This window comes from Mus pahari, chromosome 1 (genome assembly GCF_900095145.1).
Source record: "Mus pahari chromosome 1, PAHARI_EIJ_v1.1, whole genome shotgun sequence".
In the NCBI taxonomy this organism is placed as follows: Eukaryota; Metazoa; Chordata; class Mammalia; order Rodentia; family Muridae; genus Mus; species Mus pahari.
The window spans coordinates 71163687-71181209 of record NC_034590.1 but is presented as its reverse complement, the minus strand read 5'-3'; the positions used below and the strand labels follow the sequence as shown (position 1 = coordinate 71181209).

The following is a 17523-nucleotide window of genomic DNA, read 5'->3' as shown; positions in this document are numbered from 1 at the left end:
GTGTGTGTGTGTGTGTGTGTGTGTGTGTGTGTGTGTGTGTGTCTCCTTGGCTGAAATAATCAAATATTTGAAATACTCAAATAGATTGGGTGGTTTAAAGAACTGAAACCTGTATTTCTCCCAGTCTGGGGCTGACAGTGTAAGATTAGGGTATGGGTTGGATTAAGTTCTCAGAGTTGTTCCTGGTTCACAGACCTTTTGTGCTTTCGCATAGATATGAGAAAGTTTTGCTGTGTACTGAGTTTTCTGGTGTCTTTTACATGGACAATAATGTTATTGTGTCAGAGACCTCCTACCCCTACAACCTCATTTTATCTTTTGTAGACTCCACTTTCAAATCCACTGGGGGTTATGGCTTCCCCATGAATTGTGGGACAGCGAGTCCATAGAATTGTCAGAATACTGTCATCTAGATGTGACCTCATCACAACTGTTAAGATTAACCAACATAGGTGTGACTTCTAAAGTGGAGAAACCCCCTTCTAAACTGCCCCCGTACAGGCCTAAACCTAACAGGTTTTAACCCCTCCAGTGCTGCGTGGTGTTGTCCTGCCCTGAGTACCCGGCTGAACCCAACTCCTAGAGCATTCTGAACACTGAGAATCGAGACAGTAAAATGATGTTTGCATCTAAACATCTGTGAGTGCGCATGATTGGGGCCACACCAATTGCTTAGCAGTTAAAGATATTTGTTATTCTTCCAAAGAACCTAAATTCAGTTCCCACTACCCATACGTGGCTCACAATCATCTGTAACTCCAGTTCGACACACCCTTTTCTGACCTCCACATGTGCCAGGTACATATGTGGTACAGATATATACATATAGGCAAAATACTCATATATAAATTTTATTTATTTATTTATTTATAAATAAATTTAAAAAATGAACATGATCACCCAGAAATCTCAACCCAAAATTTTTCATCTGTTGAGAATATGGGAGTCAAAGAATTGTATCCATCTGATTGAGAGTGCAGTGGTCTTTATAGTTCTGGAGCAGTGTTTACTCAGTACACAGCAAAGCCCATTTCACAAGGCCTTTTCCAGGAACTACTCACAGATTCTCTTGCTTTTTTCTAGGTGTTGACAGATTGGATAAAGATCTGACCATAGGCCAGATGCAGGGTAAGTCATTCAGCGATTGTACCCATGGATCCTTTCCTAAGGGCAAGGGAATGGGCAGTCATAGGAAAATCGATATTCTGGGATGGAGAATACACTGAGCATCAGAGTCCAGCTCTGCTGGACGCCTCCCCACCAGCCCACAGGACTGTGGGTGGGTATCTTCCCTTCCCTTTTGTTTTGTTTTGTTTAGGGGGGAGTTGTTGTTTTGTTTTATCCCCACCCCACCCCAGGCAGGGTATCTCTGGCTATCCTAGAACTCTATGTAAACCAGGTTGGCCTAAAACTCACCAAAGATCCTCCTGCCTCTGCCTCCCAAAGTGTCTTTCTTTTTTTTGAAGAGTGATTGCCTTTTTCCCCCAACTAAAAATGGGAGTTATTATGTTAGCTGTAATCCCTGATGGAAGGATTAAGATGAAGAGATTCATTTGGAAACTTAAGTTTTACATAGGTGTCTAACACTGGGAACAGACATGATTTTCTGAGTGTTTTTTTTTATGTTCAGAGTTTAAGAAAAAAAATATAGGTACCAAAGGGTATAAAGTCTGTTAGACGACATCATAGTGAGGAGGGAGAAGAGAGAGCATCAGGGTGTGGTGAGTTTTAGATGCTGCTTTCCCAGTAATCTGTATCAGCTGGAAGGCTGTTCGTGGGTTAAATGAGAGCGTTGGTGCCAGCCTCAAGGATGCCAAAGTGTGGTGGGCATGAGCACCAGACACAGGGCAGACGTGAGGGCCGTGCAGCAGTGGATGGAGCAGGACCCATTTCTTGCTCTGTTAGAATCAGATGAGTCAGTAATATAAGAGATGTGACAGAGAGGCTGCCTTGTGCAGGAAGAGGGGCATTAGTAGTCTTCATGAACGGTACGGCCTCAGTTCCTTCACTAATTACACAGCCTTGGACAGCACATTGCCCCAGTCAGAGCTAGTTTCCTTAGCCCTGAGATTGTAGAGTCGTCTTTAACAGCGGCTGGAATAGTACACTGAAGACACGAACTGCTGCTGCAGGAGAGAGCTGCTGCTGCGCCTGCATTAGCGCCACGTGGATGCTCCAGCTCTCCTACATTTAAGTGGAAAAACTGAGCTCAGAGAGTAAGACGCCTCTCACACCTTCCCTACCCCAGTAGTTAGCATTGGACTACAGTCCTCTGGTGCCAGGCACACCCTGCTGCTCATGCTATAGCCCAGCTCAGCTTTCCACTCTTATACCAAACCCTTGGACCAACACACACTAGGAAAGCTACATGCCCAGTTGTTGCTCACTTTTAATAATTGTCATATTAGGGTTCGGAGTATAATTCACTGGTAGTGTTTGAGTATCATGCTTGGCACCCTAGTTTCAATCCCAAATAACCACAGCCCCCAAATTTCTATAAGTTGTGAGCTTTAGTATTCTGTAAGACAGTGTGAGAAACCACATCTTACAGTGCCTGGCACATTGTTAAATACTCGTCTGCTGTATTTTCTAATGATCCATTTCAATATTCTTAATATAGATTCGTTTCCAGTACAATCCCATTGCTAGCCACTCACATCAGCACCAAGCCAGGCTTCTTTTATTTCCATGGGTAATTGCCATTTCTAGCCACCTCTCCTTTGAGTGGGCTATTCTGTCTTTACAGAAGCCTGACTGGATGCCTGCTGGATCATCAAGACCCTTGCCACATTTTTACAGTCTGTGTGACCCTTTTTACCCCTGGGGCCACATCGACATTAGTGTTGTGTTTTACTCTCCCACTCGAATGAACCCTGTGAGCACAGGGGCTGAGTTTTCTGCCCAAAGTAAATTTACACCAAGTAGGAAGGAAAGTACAGAGAGAGGCAAAGGTGAACTGTGAAGGGAGCGGAACATGGGTCCAATTACACTCGTCAGACTGTCCTGGGGAAGGGCCTCCTGGGCTGGCCTGTGACCTGTGAAGTACAGAGATGAGGAGGGGAGGGCTTTTTGTCCCTGAGGTTGCCTGCTTGTTTCCTCTCCAGGGAAGTTCCAGATGCAGGTCTTACCCCAGTGTGGCCATGCAGTCCATGAGGATGCCCCTGACAAGGTAAGTCTGGTGCCTGGTGACTTAAGGGGATAACTGGGAGGAATGTGGGTTCCACAGAAAGTAGGATAGATAAGCCTGTGTCTTGGGGTTTATCTGCAGTCTGCCAGCTCCCCAAGCCCCTTCCTGGTGAGTGAGTACCTGTGGTCTTGACTTCGTATGTCTGTGCTGCAGACAGAGCTGCTGGCTCCCTCTGTTTTATCCCAGAGCCCTGTGGCTAAGATCTTCTTTGCTACCCCTAAAGCCAAACTGCACCCTAAAGTCCATTTATACTCAGAGATACTAGAGCTTGTGAGAAAAAGGTGTTTGTAACCCTTCCAGAGGTAAAACATTGCTGAAGGCCAGCTCCCACACCACAAGGTAAATTGAGGAGAGCCAAGTGTGGAGTCAGCGATTGCAGCCAGTGCTGATAGCAAAACTTAATTATCTGGGGCCAGCACTCTCTATGACCAGTGAGGAACTCTTTAAACTCCTAGGTGGCCATAAGAAAGAAACAAGAAATTCACACACTCAACACACACAACCTTAGTGGATGAAACAAAGCAGGCTCCAATAAGCAAGCTTCAACAGCTTCACACACACATACATACATACATACATACATACATACATACACACATACATACATATACACATACACATTTGGTGCATAGAGGAAAGTTCCAGCAAGCAAACTCTAACCATTTTGCATACATACATAGACACACACACACTCACAGTTGGTGGATAGAGCAAAGCTCCAGTGTGCAAGCTCTAACAACTTTATTTTTTCTCTTAGCCTTTTTCTACCCCTAAGTCAAAGATCTCTATGTAAAAAGAAAAATTAAACTCATTCAAAAGCAGATAAAATTGTTATACAAGTGTTGGGCTGCGTGTCTGCCTTGCTACTGGGGTGCCAGAAGTGCCAGCACACTGCTCAGGGGTGGCAGAATACAGTCCATAATGGGAGTCCTCATTCTATGTTTCCATGAGTGGGAAACAGCGGAGTCTGGATGGTTACTGTTGTTCTATGACTCCTGTGTACCTGAGAGTTGGGAACTGGGGTTCCCAGTCTACACTTCCCTCAGGACATCCACGCATCAGGCAGGAAGGGGAATGCAGGACCTAGGACAAGAGCAGACCCCAGTTTGGTTCCAAGTGAGTGCTGAGAATACAAAGAGGCTGGGAGAGAGGAGGCCCTCTCCAGATTTAAGCTCTGCTCTTTATGAGGAAGGCCTCCCCCCACAATGATCCTTGATGAAGAGGTGGTCGCTGCTTATCCAAACTGCGTTGTTAGATGGCACATGTAGATGTGTACACATTACTCAGGGTGAACCAGGGATTAAATACCTTTTGTGGGAAGGGATGCCCAGGAAGGGGAGCTCATTTGCCGAACACTCAGGGACTATCTAGACACCTCATTAACATGGAGGAAGAACTCGGTTTTTATGCTATGTGACTGGTTGTTGTGGTCCTCTGAGTGGAGTGCCATGGTTACATGTTACTTACTCCACCTGGTCTGGAGTTTAGCAAGTAGCTGGCTCCACACCGACTGTATTCAGTTCTGAGTTTTCATGGGGTTTGGGCTCAGGCAGCCTTACTTGTTCACTTGACCCACACAAGAGGGAGTTACAGCAGGATTGTTGATTGCATGTTTTCCTATTAAAGCTCGTACCTAACTAAACACTTTTATCTATCTTTTAGTCTATAAGTTCATTATAAGTTGAAAGCAATAGTTTCTTATGTTATAGGTTAACAAAGTTGTTACCAAGAAACAGGTCACCTACCCACTCCTTGTTCATGGCCTTACGTAGACCCGTGAGCACTGAGAACCGCGGCCTCATTCCTAGACCTAATCTAGAATAAATGTTTTCCTTGATCATTAATTTTTTTTTTTTTTTTTTGGTTTTTCAAGACAGGGTTTCTCTGTATAGCCCTGGCTGTCCTGGAACTCACTTTGTAGACCAGGCTGTCCTCGAACTCAGAAATCCGCCTGCCTCTGCCTCCCAAGTGCCGGGATTAAAGGCATGCACCACCACGCCCAGCTCTTGATCATTAATTTATTCCAAGCCTATTTTTCATCCTAGTGCAATTTATGTGCTTGTAATGCATGAGAGCTCACTGCCGTCCTTTTCCAGCCTGTGCAGCCTTTACTATTTTGCAGGAGGAGGCACGTTCTATTTTTTATTTTAATTAAACTTTCTATCAACTGTCTTCTTAAAATTACTTGAATCAAATCAGGAATTCTGTAAAATCTTTACTGTAAGTCATCAATTCATGTAAAAAGCATAATTTCATGAAAGTTCATCTTCATGTTGATCTGCAGGTAATTTGCCCAATAGTATGGGCTAGTACCCAGTAACCAACCATAACATTATAGGTAGAAAGTGCATTTCTTTGCCTAGTCACACCATGTCAGAAAAATGAGGAATACAGCCATGACAAACATGAGAAGGCACAGCAGCAGCAAGAAGCAATCCTGGGACTGCCACAGACCACCCCAGTCGGGTATGGGGGTCCCTGGAATGAGGGTCCTTGAAGCTAGTTGGGTAAGGATTCAGCGGTAACAAACAGAAACAAACACAGAGGCAGTTTGAATCTGAGTGTATTCTGCAGCTCTCAAGCAGGGGATTTTATACATTAAAAAAACCAAACATTAAGCCGGGCGTGGTGGCGCACGCCTTTAATCCCAGCACTCGGGAGGCAGAGGCAGGTGGATTTCTGAGTTCAAGGCCAGCTTGGTCTATAAAGTGAGTTCCAGGACAGCCAGGGCTACACAGAGAAACCCTGTCTTGAAAAACCAAAAAAAAAGCCGGGCCTGGTGGCGCAGGCCTTTAATCCCAGCACTCGGGAGGCAGAGGCAGGCGGATTTCTGAGTTCGAGGCCAGCCTGGTCTACCAAGTGAGTTCCAGGACAGCCAGAGCTATACAGAGAAACCCTGTCTCGAAAAACCAAAAAAAAAAAAACAAAAACATTACAGCTCTTAGAAACTATATCTGCTTGTGGACGTTGTACATCGTGGTGCGCACTAGGCTCCGCACCACGATGTACAACGTCCACAAGCAGTGAATTATTATTTAACATCTAGTGCCTGATTTTTTATAACCTTCAATGTATAAATTTAAACTATTTTAATTCTTTCTAATTAAGGCTTTCTTTACCATATACCAAAATTCACCTCTGATGACACACGTGTAGCCATATGAAATTTTATTGTTGGGAAAGTTTATCATAATAGTTTTGTAAATGATTTAGAAAGTAAAGCGTTGGTTTCCCTAGGGATAAGGTCATGTTAGTGGCCCCATCTCTAGGAATGATTTCTTACCCTTCGCCTAGGCTACCAGGAATATGTAAATAAGAAAAGGAATAAGAGAAAACAAAACAGATAGATTGCCACGAGAACTACAGCTCAATATTTTTTCTCCGGCGAAGAGTTCCACAACCGGTTTCAGGAGGCCTCCTCCTTTTGAGGTTGATCGCCTCAATCTGTGGAACTTGTCACACAGATCCTACTGGAGGTGGTGTGGCATGGGATGAAGCTCTGGGGCTGTGCCTCTCCAGGATTTACCAGTCACAGCCTTCTCCAGAAAGCTCATTGCCTTCTGCAACTCCTTCTACATACAGTCCACCAAAAGGTCCTTGTTCCTCCTCAGCTCTCTGGAGCCCCTTACAAAGAGTCCCTGGTCCAGGTCCCTTTGCTCTTTTTTTTTTTTTTTTTTTTTTGGTTTTTCGAGACAGGGTTTCTCTGTGTAGCCCTGGCTGTCCTGGAACTCACTCTGTAGACCAGGCTGGCTTTTTTAAGACCTTTTGCTCTTAAGCCACCCACAGTAGGTACTACCCACATAGTAGGATTCATGAGGACACCAGGGAGCCTTCCACAGGCTTCCACAGAGCCTGATTTCCAGCAGAAGCGCACAGGCTTCCAGTGCTGAGCTCAGCACTTACTTTCACAGAGCCTGGAATGCCTCCTCTTTTCCAGGTAGCTGAAGCTGTTGCCACTTTCCTGATCCGGCACAGGTTTGCAGAGCCCATCGGAGGATTCCAGTGGTAAGTGTGCACAAGTATGTGAGCCTAGCCAGCTGGTCTACCTCAAAACTCAAGACTCTTGTGTGTGTGTGGGGGGGGGGGGGATATCTCTGCCTTAGCCCTGCCTGGTCTGGGTTACCAAACTGGTATGTGTTTTCTTAGTTGTATGTGGGCTCTGATCCAGTGAGCTCTTGTTGAGCTGTGATTGAGTCATACCTTATCTCCTGCCTTGAGGTGTCTGCTCTCTGAGGAGGCTGTAATGAGAATCTGCCTCTGCTGAGCAGAGCTGTGGAGGTTGGTAGTGGTGTAGATCAGGGAGTCCAATCTCTGCACTGCTGACATGGAGAGGAGATGATTCTTTGTGTGCTCACAGGGTGTTCTATGCACTGTAACAACACCCTGGCCTCTGCCCATATCTTCCAGAAACATCTCCTAAACATAATTCTGCCAACCAGAATTGTTTCCAGATGGTACCATTTATCAGGGAGGCAAAAGCGAAACAATGGCTTACCTAGAGGGAGAGGGAACAAGCCCTCATCCCAGAAAGCTCCTCGTATTAGGGCTTTATGTTGAAGGAGAGACACGCTGACCCACGTTGTGTGGTCGCCCTTGCTTCTCAGCCCATGTGTCACGTGTGTCACAGGAGGTGTCATTCCTGTTGGCCTCTTCTTGATGAGGCTTTGGGGGAGCCTGTGCTCTTCCACAGAAATTTTAAGAAGGTATGCCTTTTGCCTTAGACAGCTGATTGCCAGGCCATGGGAGATGGCAGTGACAGGAGTGGTGGGCATCCTGACAGGGATCTGGGACAGTGAACCAGGAAGGAGGTGGTTCACACTGCCCTCTCCTGTCTGTTAACTGTCCATCCACGGACTCTAGAGTCAATAGTGAAGACTTAATTTCTCAATTACGTGTTTGGGGGCTTCTAACCATTTGGTGTCTTGGTTGTGAACCATTCACTGAGGGCAGCACCCTGTCTAGCCCCATGTGGGGCTGTGAGGGGATGGGACACTGGTGGTCATTAGGGAGGGCTCCCTAGAGAAAGGGGTAAACTGGAGAAAAGCTTGTTAGGGTTAAATTGTGACAGTTCCCCCTTTCTACCCTTGACAGTGTGTTTCCTGGCTGCTAGTGACCTGCTGTCTACTCCTCCCTCTACATTGAGCTCTGTTGTAAATACATCGCACCAGAGGCCACTGTGATGCCGCTGTCTCCTCCTGTCCATCCTGCCCAGCCATGTGATACCGGCTCCTGTAGAGGGCATCCCCAGATGTACAAACCCTTTCCTGTGTACTGTTGAAAGCATTGTTCTCCAGTGCCCTTGTCCAACAGTGGCCTGTGCAGTCTGGGGTCCACAGCTCTCCCTCTCCCCTCCTGTGCTCCCTGCCTTGCCTAGGATGAAGCCCCCAGAGCTGCTCCCTGGCCCTGTTCCTGGCATCTGGCAATGTACCCCCAGGCTCAGGGATCTCCATTCCTTGAAGATGTCCTTGGCATGGTCCTGCCCTACCTCATGGGATGGGCAATGCACACACTGGCCCTTATTTTTCCCTTTCAAATAAAACACCAGTCAGGTACCGTTATCCCAGTCTTAACTGTCCCAAATCTGGAAGATCCAGAGTAACCAGGATTCAGGGAGAGGGAGTGGATAGCAAGTATCCCAAGAAACCAACCTGTAAGCCAGGTCCAGCCAGTCCAAGCACATGGCTTCCCATCTGGGTGAGCCCACTGTCCCACTCCCACATGTCTGGGCACCTGCCCTGGGCTGAGGCCAGGCTGCTCCAAGGGCCTCATGAGCCCTAATCTGCCACAGAGCAACCCAGGTTAAACACAGCCCATGCACAAAGCCACAGGCTAAATCCTGTGGAATTGTTTTTAATGACTGAATTTAACCATTCTCATAGTTGGTTCCTGGAGGTGTGCCAAGTGCCCGCTTGCCTCTTCTAGACCCACAGCTTCTTGATCCACTTGTGGTTTCCATGTCACTACGTAGAAACATCATGGACTAGCATCCCCAGTCTTTGCCCTCATCTAGCTGTCGAAGCACAGCACTGGGGCCACCCCCTGCTGCCCATGGGCGGGGTGGGGCATCCTCCTGAAACCCATCTTTCTGTGACTGTCTTAGGTGACGTGTAGCCCTCTTCCGTTTTTTCACCCAACAACTTCCCCTGTCCTGCTGCACGGTCCAGAGTCTGGGACCGACTTTGTTTCTTTGTTATTTATGATCTTGTTTAAAGAAAATAAATATCTCCCAACCTTTGTCTGAGGAGCTGTCCTTACTTGCTGATCTGGATAGGAACAGTTTATTAGATTTAGTTGCTGCAAGACCCCAGAAGCCCCTTTCTCCATAGTCTGTCAGTGTCTGTAGCCACTGGCTAGTAGCCCATACTCCTGTAAGTACATCATCACCTGTGTTCCTATAAACATCCCTAATGAAGCTCTGGGGCAGATGGATAGACATAGTGCTGTGTTACGAGATGATTATCAGGGAGGGGAGAGAAGTCTTTCTCCACAGCCTATCAGTATCTTCCTCGGATCTGATCCTGAGAAGGCCAGATGTCTTTACTACAGCCATGGAACTTGAGTCCTGTCCCATTTCTTCGGCTGGCCAAGGGGACAGTCTGCCCCTGTGTTTTCCTTTACTGATGGCTTCTATGCCAACACTCAACCAACAACCCAAGTCATCTCCTGAGCTCTAGATGTATGTGCCTAGCTGTCCCACAGGTCTCTCCTAGGGAACCAGAAGCCACTTCATTTTTGACCTCCTTGAAAGTTGTTCTTGAGTGCATGGTTCCAGCTTAGAATGAGGTAGAACGAGCAGCTGTCAGTTGTCCAGACTGCAACTGGAATTTCCCTTTCTCCTCATACCCAGTTTGCTGCCACTCCCTGCATCTTCTTGATGCCCTTCTTTCCCACCCCAGCTATTCCCTGACCTGGATCTCATCTCTTACCTAAGTTACTACCTTGCCCTTGCTGATTTCCTGCTACCAGCCCCAACCCCAGGGTTCCTATCTCCTCGTCTGCACACTGTAGTAAGCACCTGCTCCACTGGCGTGGAGGACCATTAAGTGAGCTGACCAAGTTCTGTGACTGGCAGAAGTGGTCCCTGAGCCACTAGTGACGGCCTCACCTGGAGTTTGGATACAGGTTTGTCCTTGTTCCATTCTCGTTGAGTCAGAAGTGATCTGCATTTTCATGTACACCCATGCTGGAGAAGCTGAAGATTAGATGTTCACTGTGACCAGACAGAGCACAGGCACCTGGCAGAGAAGAGAAGGGCCCACCTTCTGTGCACTATGACTTCTGCAACCCATCTTTTGGGATTGCCTTTTCGCTGCATACCCTGTTGCCTGCAGGGGGCAGCATGATCACTGTGGTTTCATTCACCAGGTAAAGCCATGATTACCAATTTTGAGCACCATCAAATTTACTTGACATTGAACCCTCAGAAGAACCTGTAGGGTAGTCGCTGTTCTACTCATTTTACGGGTATGGAGACATTAATTTATATGTCTCAGAAATGACAGTGTCAGGCTCAAACGCAACTAGTTTCTATAGCATCCTGCCTCCTAAGGAGTACTAAGGACCCCTGGAGAAGTGATTTGGAAGTGGGACTATTCCGTTTTCACACCTCCACAAGGTCCCAGGGACAAAATATAAATACCACCAAAGTTCTCCCAGGGGAACTACAGAGTTTATTGGGCTAGCTTACAGAGTGTGGGTGAGGAGTTCCCGACAGGAGCATGGGTGACCCCAAAGTACTTGGCCTGGATAGCCTTCACCAAGCATGGACGGTGGTACCAGGTGAGGGTCCAGTGACTCTTCCTACCTCTTCCCATGGGGGGACATCAGTCACCAAGCCCAGCTGTGAGGATCATTTGCAAGCAAGCAGAGCTGGACTGAAGATGTCATTTGTTTTGCTCAGAGGAACATCAGCCCAGAAGAGCAGAAGGAAAAATGAGACCTGTGCCTGGTGAATGGAGGATGAGAATGAACCAAGTGTTGGTTGAACTTCATTGGAGGTGGCCATCAAGTGCAGGCGTTCTATCCAATTTAAGGCAAGGTGACTGAAGTTCAGAGACGGGGAATGGCTTGCCCACAGCCACAACCAGGGTGAGCATCCAGGCCTTCTAGTTCCAAGTCCAGCATCCATATAAGAAATCAGGCACAAGATAATTGTCTTTCCCCCCACCTCCAAAGTAAAGTCACTTTAGTAACCTGTGTAGAAGGGTCATCGAACCCCAGACTAAGGTGTGTCCATCAGTAAAAGACAGCTGAAGGCTAAAATAACAGTAAGGTTATCCAAGAGAATAATAAGGAATTAACCATGTACAAACCAAAAAACAAAAACAACAGAAAAAAACATATAATTTGAGCTGGATAGTTTTATATCAGTTTTATATAGTTAGAGTTGTCTGAAAGGAGAAAACTCAATTGAGAAAACATATAAGATCTGTCTGTAGAACATTTTCTTGATTAGTGATTGATGGAGGAGGGCTCAGCCCATTGTGGGTGGTGTCACCCCTGAGCTGGCTGAGCAAGCCAGTAAGCAGCACCTTCCATGTCCTCTGTATCAGCTTCTACCTCCAGGTTCCTGCCCTGTTTAAGTTCTTGTCTGGACTTCCCTCAATGATAAACTGTGGAAGTACAAACTGAATAAACACTTTTCTCTCCGAGTTGCTTGGTTGTGGTGATTTATCACAGCAATAGTAACTGTAACCAATACAAATATACCTAACCATAAGTCTATATAAATATACATATATAGTCAAATGAACTCTTCTGGACTGACAGCATTTCCCCCAAGAGCCATAGACCACCTAACAAAAACCCCAACACCAGGCATGAGAAACCCTCTTTGAGTTGTTGGTCAGAGTTGGCCAAGAGACTCCCAGAACACACAGGAATTACCATTGCCTTCGGTTGCCCACTAGAGCGTCTGTTACTGCAAATACCATGCATTTCAGAACCAAGGCCCGGAGACCCCTGAGCTGGAACTGACCTGAATGCTCCCTCCCTGATGACTGACTTTCATGGCACCAGATGTCATACAAGCTTCCAAAGCAACCTACCCAGCTATGATGCCTGTGAGCCACACAGGCTTGGCACTATAACCTTAAGGGTGCAGTAGTGACACAAAAGCTCTCTAAGTAGTGACATCCAAAAGCTCTCTAAGTGGACTTAAGTCACATTCAACAAGAGGAAAAGCATGCCCAGAACTGGGAATGCAGCCAATTACCCAGGGCTAGGAAATTCACAGATCTTAGAGGAGACCCTCCAACCACCACTGCTGGGGGTCCTTCTCGGGGGTCTTTCCTGGCCACATCATCTTATTAAAACAGCATCTTACTAAAACAGTTATCCCCAACTACTTTCTAATATATATCATTATACCCACACAAAGTGCAGTTCTTACTCCTCAAACTTCTCTTTGCAACAGAGACCATTACAGAAAACCACAACCAATCAAAATGCAGAGTTGTGGAGCCAGTCCCAAGGGCTCAAAAGGGCTCAAGGAACATTGCAGAAGAGAGGACAGAAGGATTATAAGAGCCAGAGAATCCAGGAGTTTGCTATGAGATTGTATCTCCTAGTAACATGAGAAGCTACACCCGTAAGGTGTCACCATCATGGCTGCCTAAACATGAACTGAACAGGGATGACATAAATCAGACAAGTTAAAGTAAATGGGAGAGAAGACCATTAGGCCTTGACCCTACACGACCACAGACAACTAAGGAATGCTGAGAATGGGAAAAATAGTCCCTCCCCCAGGAGGAGCACACCAATCGGTTATCCAAATAGTCCTGAAAACATGCATACATGTAATCTATAGACTGAGCAGGTTATAGTTAGAAATATACATGTATATACATATATGCATGTGCAACAACTAATGAAAAAGTAGGCCATGGATTTGAAAGAGGGCAAGAGGGGTTTGGAAGGAGGAAAGGGGCAGGAGAAATGATGTAGTTTCATGATAATCTCAAAAGAAAAAGGCATCTGTGGTCCAGGTAAAAAGGATGCACCAAATGAGACAGGGTCGCAGTGACGTGAGAAAGCAATTGTGTTGGTCCTTTGGAACTGGAGTAAACAAGACAAGCTAACTGTGTTCAGGAAGAGAAGCCGGGAGACCATTATGTTGGATTGGGAGGCCTGCTGACAAATGGAGATCCGGAACTCAAGGCAGTCAGAGGGAAAACACGGGGCTGGAGAAATGGCTCCGGGGCTAAGAGCAATGGCTGCTAGTAACTATCTGTAACTCCAGCTCCAGAGGATTCAATGCCCTTCTGTGGCCTCTGCAATCGTCCACATGCATGCACACATACTAACATAAATAATAAATAAAATAGATAATAACATCATAAATAATAAAAACAAAAATTAAAAATTAAATTTAAAAAGTTAAGCATTAAGAGCCTAAGATAGCTAGAGGGTGGTGGCACACGCCTTTAATCCCAGCATTCTGGAGGCAGAAGCAGGTGGGTCTTTGTGAGTTAGAGGCCAGTCTGGTTTACAGTGAGATCAGAACAGCCAGGGCCACAAAAGGAAACTTTGTCTCAAAAAACAAAATACACAGATACAGAGAGGGAGGGAGAGAGAGAGAGAGAGAGAGAGAGAGAGAGAGAGAGAGAGAGAGAGAGAAGGAGAGAGAGAGAGACTGAGATCTCAGACAGCAGCAGAGGAAGCCCAGGGCCTCCCCTCCTCCCTGGTAGGTACATGTATTTGTAGTCTTGGAGCTACTGCATCAGCTTCCAGAGTCTAATGCGCTGTAGCCTGGGTCCAGGGCTCAGTGAGTTATACCCTCCCTTATTCCTTGGGCTAGCTTCCTCTCCCCACAGTTTGCTAGAAAACCCCAGCCTGTAGCCAGACAGAACGTTGGGGTCTGAGACCAGCCAACTAGCTGGCATCTCCCAAGGTAAGTGACCTGAGCCATTAACTGGGGATAAAAACAAGTTTTCCTGGTGGTCAGTGGAGATGCCACCTTCTGAGGACTGAGGAGCCAAAGTGTAGAATAACAGACACCACTTATTGGTGTCTGAGGAAGACCCCACACCTGAGGACCAGGAAAGCAGGCAATCTGGCAGTGATTCCCACAGGTGAGAGAGCAGCTCTGATCTGGAAGGGATTCGCCTAAGGCTGCACAGCTGCACGTCCTGGATCAGGCTGCAACTCCCATCCCAGCGTACACCTGACTACTCAGAGCCACACCCGAGAGATGGGCAAGACTGACTGCACGGAGGACAGACTCCCAGCCCAGCGTACACCTGACTACTCAGGGCCACACCCAAGAGATGGGCAAGACTGACTGCACAGAGGACAGACTCCCAGCCCAGTGTACACCCGACTACTCAGAGCCACACCCGAGAGATGGGCAAGACTGACTGCACGGAGGACAGACTCCCAGCCCAGCGTACACCTACCTGACTACTCAGAGCCACACCCGAGAGATGGGCAAGACTGACTGCACAGAGGACAGACTCCCAGCCCAGTGTACACCTGACTACTCAGAGCCACACCCGAGAGATGGGCAAGACTGACTGCCCGGAGGACAGACCTTGTGGTTATTTGGATGCAAACGGCCCCCACAGGCTTATATGTTTGAATACTTGGTCCCAGTTGGTGGAACTGTTTGGGAAGGATGAAGAGGTGTGACCTTGTTGAAGGAGGTGTGTCACTGAGGGCTGACTTGAGGTTTCAAAAGACTTGTGCCATTCTAAGTTTCTCTGTCTGCCTCACAGTTGAGTTTTAAGACGCGAGCCCTCAGCTACTGCTGCAGTGTCACACCTGCCTTCTGACATCGTGATGGTCATGAACTCACCTCTGAAACTATAAGCCCCAGATAAACTTTCTTCAGTAAGTCACCTTAGTCATGGTGTCTTGGCACAGCAATAGAACAGTAACTAAGATGGGCCTGGTGACAGACATCACTCTTGAGGCTCAGTGCAGCCTCTTTCTTAAGAGGCAGGTGGCCAAGGTTGTCAGAATTGCACAGAAAGTGTGCCACCTGCTGAGCCATCTCACTGGCCCATGGTTTAGAACCATCAGAGTAAGCTTTTCGGAGTGCACCATGGCTATGATTTGCTTAGTCTAAACCAGTAGCTAACTGAAAAGCCTGAGCTCAGAGAGTAGGTGGTCTCACCGTAGACGGTGGCTTTCTTTCAGAGGAGGTAGGGTGCGTAGGTGATGGTCATTTGCTAAGACTTCCTGAATCTTTGCACACTCAGCATCAATTCAGGACACACCCAAGAAAGCAGGGCATCAGAACATCAGAGTCTTCACTGGAAGGGAAAAAGCTCGGGAAGCTGAGCGTGAGGAGTTAGGTCAGCAGAGCGAGGAATAGAGTCTAACTGCCCACAGCCTTCATGGGCGGCGGCTTCAGAAGTGAAGCACACCCACATCACCGGGGAGGAACCCAGCATCCACTTGGCACAAGCACTCAAACACCACCATCCACGTTACCGCTGCTCATTTGGCCTTTGGCAGGAAGGACTCCTCAGGCTTTGCCTGTAAAACTTCTGCTTTTGCCTATTTCAAACCAGCCCCTGGTCAAGCACCCTGGCAAGTGTGGAGCTGCATCAAGATGTGGCTCTAACAGAGGCATCAGTAGAACAGGGGCCAGGAGGAGAGCAAGTGGTCCAGTTAACAAAGGGCTGAAGTCTGCTCAGTTCACAGGAGCCTTAGCGAGGAAGTACAGTGAATCCAGCAGAGTTAGGAGGAGGTGATCAGAAAAGCTGTGTGTGGACTGTGTGTGGAATGATGAAAGCTCCTCTGAGGACCTGGAGCGACAGCAAATGGGGAGGCCTTAGAGGTGGGGGACTCTGAGGAACAATGTCAGCAAGTCTAGAACAAGATGACCAAACGGGGAGTAGGGGCTGGGGCTCAGGTACATTAATCAACAGCACTACTTTGATTTTTCTCTCAACATCATAGAAGAATAGTCACTGTTAGAAGGGGTGTTTGTAAAACATTTTAATGGCAATAAAAACCATCACAAAAAAGAAAATTGTTTTCCACTTTAGAAAAAAGTCATCACGTGATTGATATCCCCACTGGGGATGGGGATGGAGGGCCTCTGGGTCAGACTCTCCTCCTGAGGCAGCAGCAGAGATCAACTCATATACTGTTTGCAGTGTGTGTGTGTGTGTGTGTGTGTGTGTGTGTGTGTGTGTGTGCTTATATATATATATATGTGTATGTATATGTGTGTATGCGTGTCTGTGTATGGGTATATGTGGGTGTATGGATGTGTGTGTGTGTGCATGTGTGCATGTATGGGTATATGTGGGTGGGTGTATGGATGTATATATGTGTGTGTGTGTATGTGGTGTGTGTTCAGTGTTAGTGAACTAAACCCAGGCACATTCTAAACACTGAGTTTCTACACTGAGCTCAATCCTTTTACTCCTAAGGAAGTCAGCTCCCTAGAGACCTCTTAGGCCTCTTTGTCTTGTCCATTCGACTCTAAGTCGCACAGCTGGAGTAGAAACAGATGCAAATTTGGGGGATGGGGGCTCCTGGTAAAGTCCTAGCCTTGACTCACAGGCAGCAGCCCTGCTGGAGGCCTCCCTTCAGGAGGATCCGCTCCCCTCGGCCCATGGCTTTGGCTCCCGGCTTCTCTGACAAGCTACCATCTGCCGGTGTCTCAGTCTTCAGGGTTGGTGCTGCAGGGTCTTCGGAATTCCTGCCCATACTCATGTATCCACTTGTTGGCCACTGGAGGAGATCAGGGAGGGAGAGGGGGCTCAGCAGGGAAATGGCCACAAGGCCACGCACTGGCCCACAGGGCGTGGGAGCACAGCCTAAATCCCGTAGCTAGTGAATAGGGCATCGGGTTTATTTTCCAAAGGTTACATCTTCTATAGTGGGACCTGAAGTGCCGTTCCTTTGTCTAGTCTAGTCCTGCCCAACTGAGCCCGATCTGCTGCCTCTGGCACAGCACGTATATGGGCCTCCAGGAAGTCCCAGCAGATCTTGCTAATGGAGAGCTGGGTTCCACATGTGTGGTACTCAGGTCACTCACTGAAATTGAAGCCACTGCTGGGTTTGTTTCTCCTGGTGTCCCAGTCAACATGGCAGCCACTTCCCACCCGCCTTTCTAGCTGCAGGGTGAGGTGCTCTTGGACACACATGACCATAATCATGTCCATCCATCAGGAGCGAGTCCACCCATCCTCTGCTGGTCTGGCTTCTTGTCTAACCACTCTCTTGGGTCAGAGCTAAATGGCAGCAGCAATGTTTGCCTTGATGCACAGGGAGGGAGGTGCCTCCTCTCCTCTCCTCTCCTCTGCTCTCCTCTCCTCTCCTCTCCTCTGCTCTCCTCTGCTCTCCTCTCCTCTCCTCTCCTCTGCTCTCCTCTC

At 47.5% G+C, this 17523-nt stretch overlaps 2 protein-coding genes across 2 annotated transcripts in view; one reads left to right on the top strand and one right to left on the bottom strand.

Moving 5' to 3' along the window:
• The window catches only part of Ppme1 (protein phosphatase methylesterase 1), a 51337-nt gene extending 41915 nt beyond the window's left edge, over positions 1–9422 (top strand). The window contains exons 11-14 of the mRNA XM_021219202.1: positions 1084–1128; positions 3105–3169; positions 7125–7192; positions 8279–9422. Of these exons, the coding sequence (XP_021074861.1) occupies positions 1084–1128; positions 3105–3169; positions 7125–7192; positions 8279–8297 (197 nt within the window). The 3' untranslated portion in view covers positions 8298–9422. The remainder of the gene's footprint in view (positions 1–1083; positions 1129–3104; positions 3170–7124; positions 7193–8278) is intronic.
• Positions 9423–16466: 7044 nt separating this feature from the next.
• Positions 16467–17523, bottom strand: part of P4ha3 (prolyl 4-hydroxylase subunit alpha 3) — a 33662-nt gene continuing 32605 nt past the window's right edge. The window contains exon 13 of the mRNA XM_021201683.2: positions 16467–16879. Coding sequence (XP_021057342.1) covers positions 16809–16879 — 71 coding nt within the window. The 3' untranslated portion in view covers positions 16467–16808. The remainder of the gene's footprint in view (positions 16880–17523) is intronic.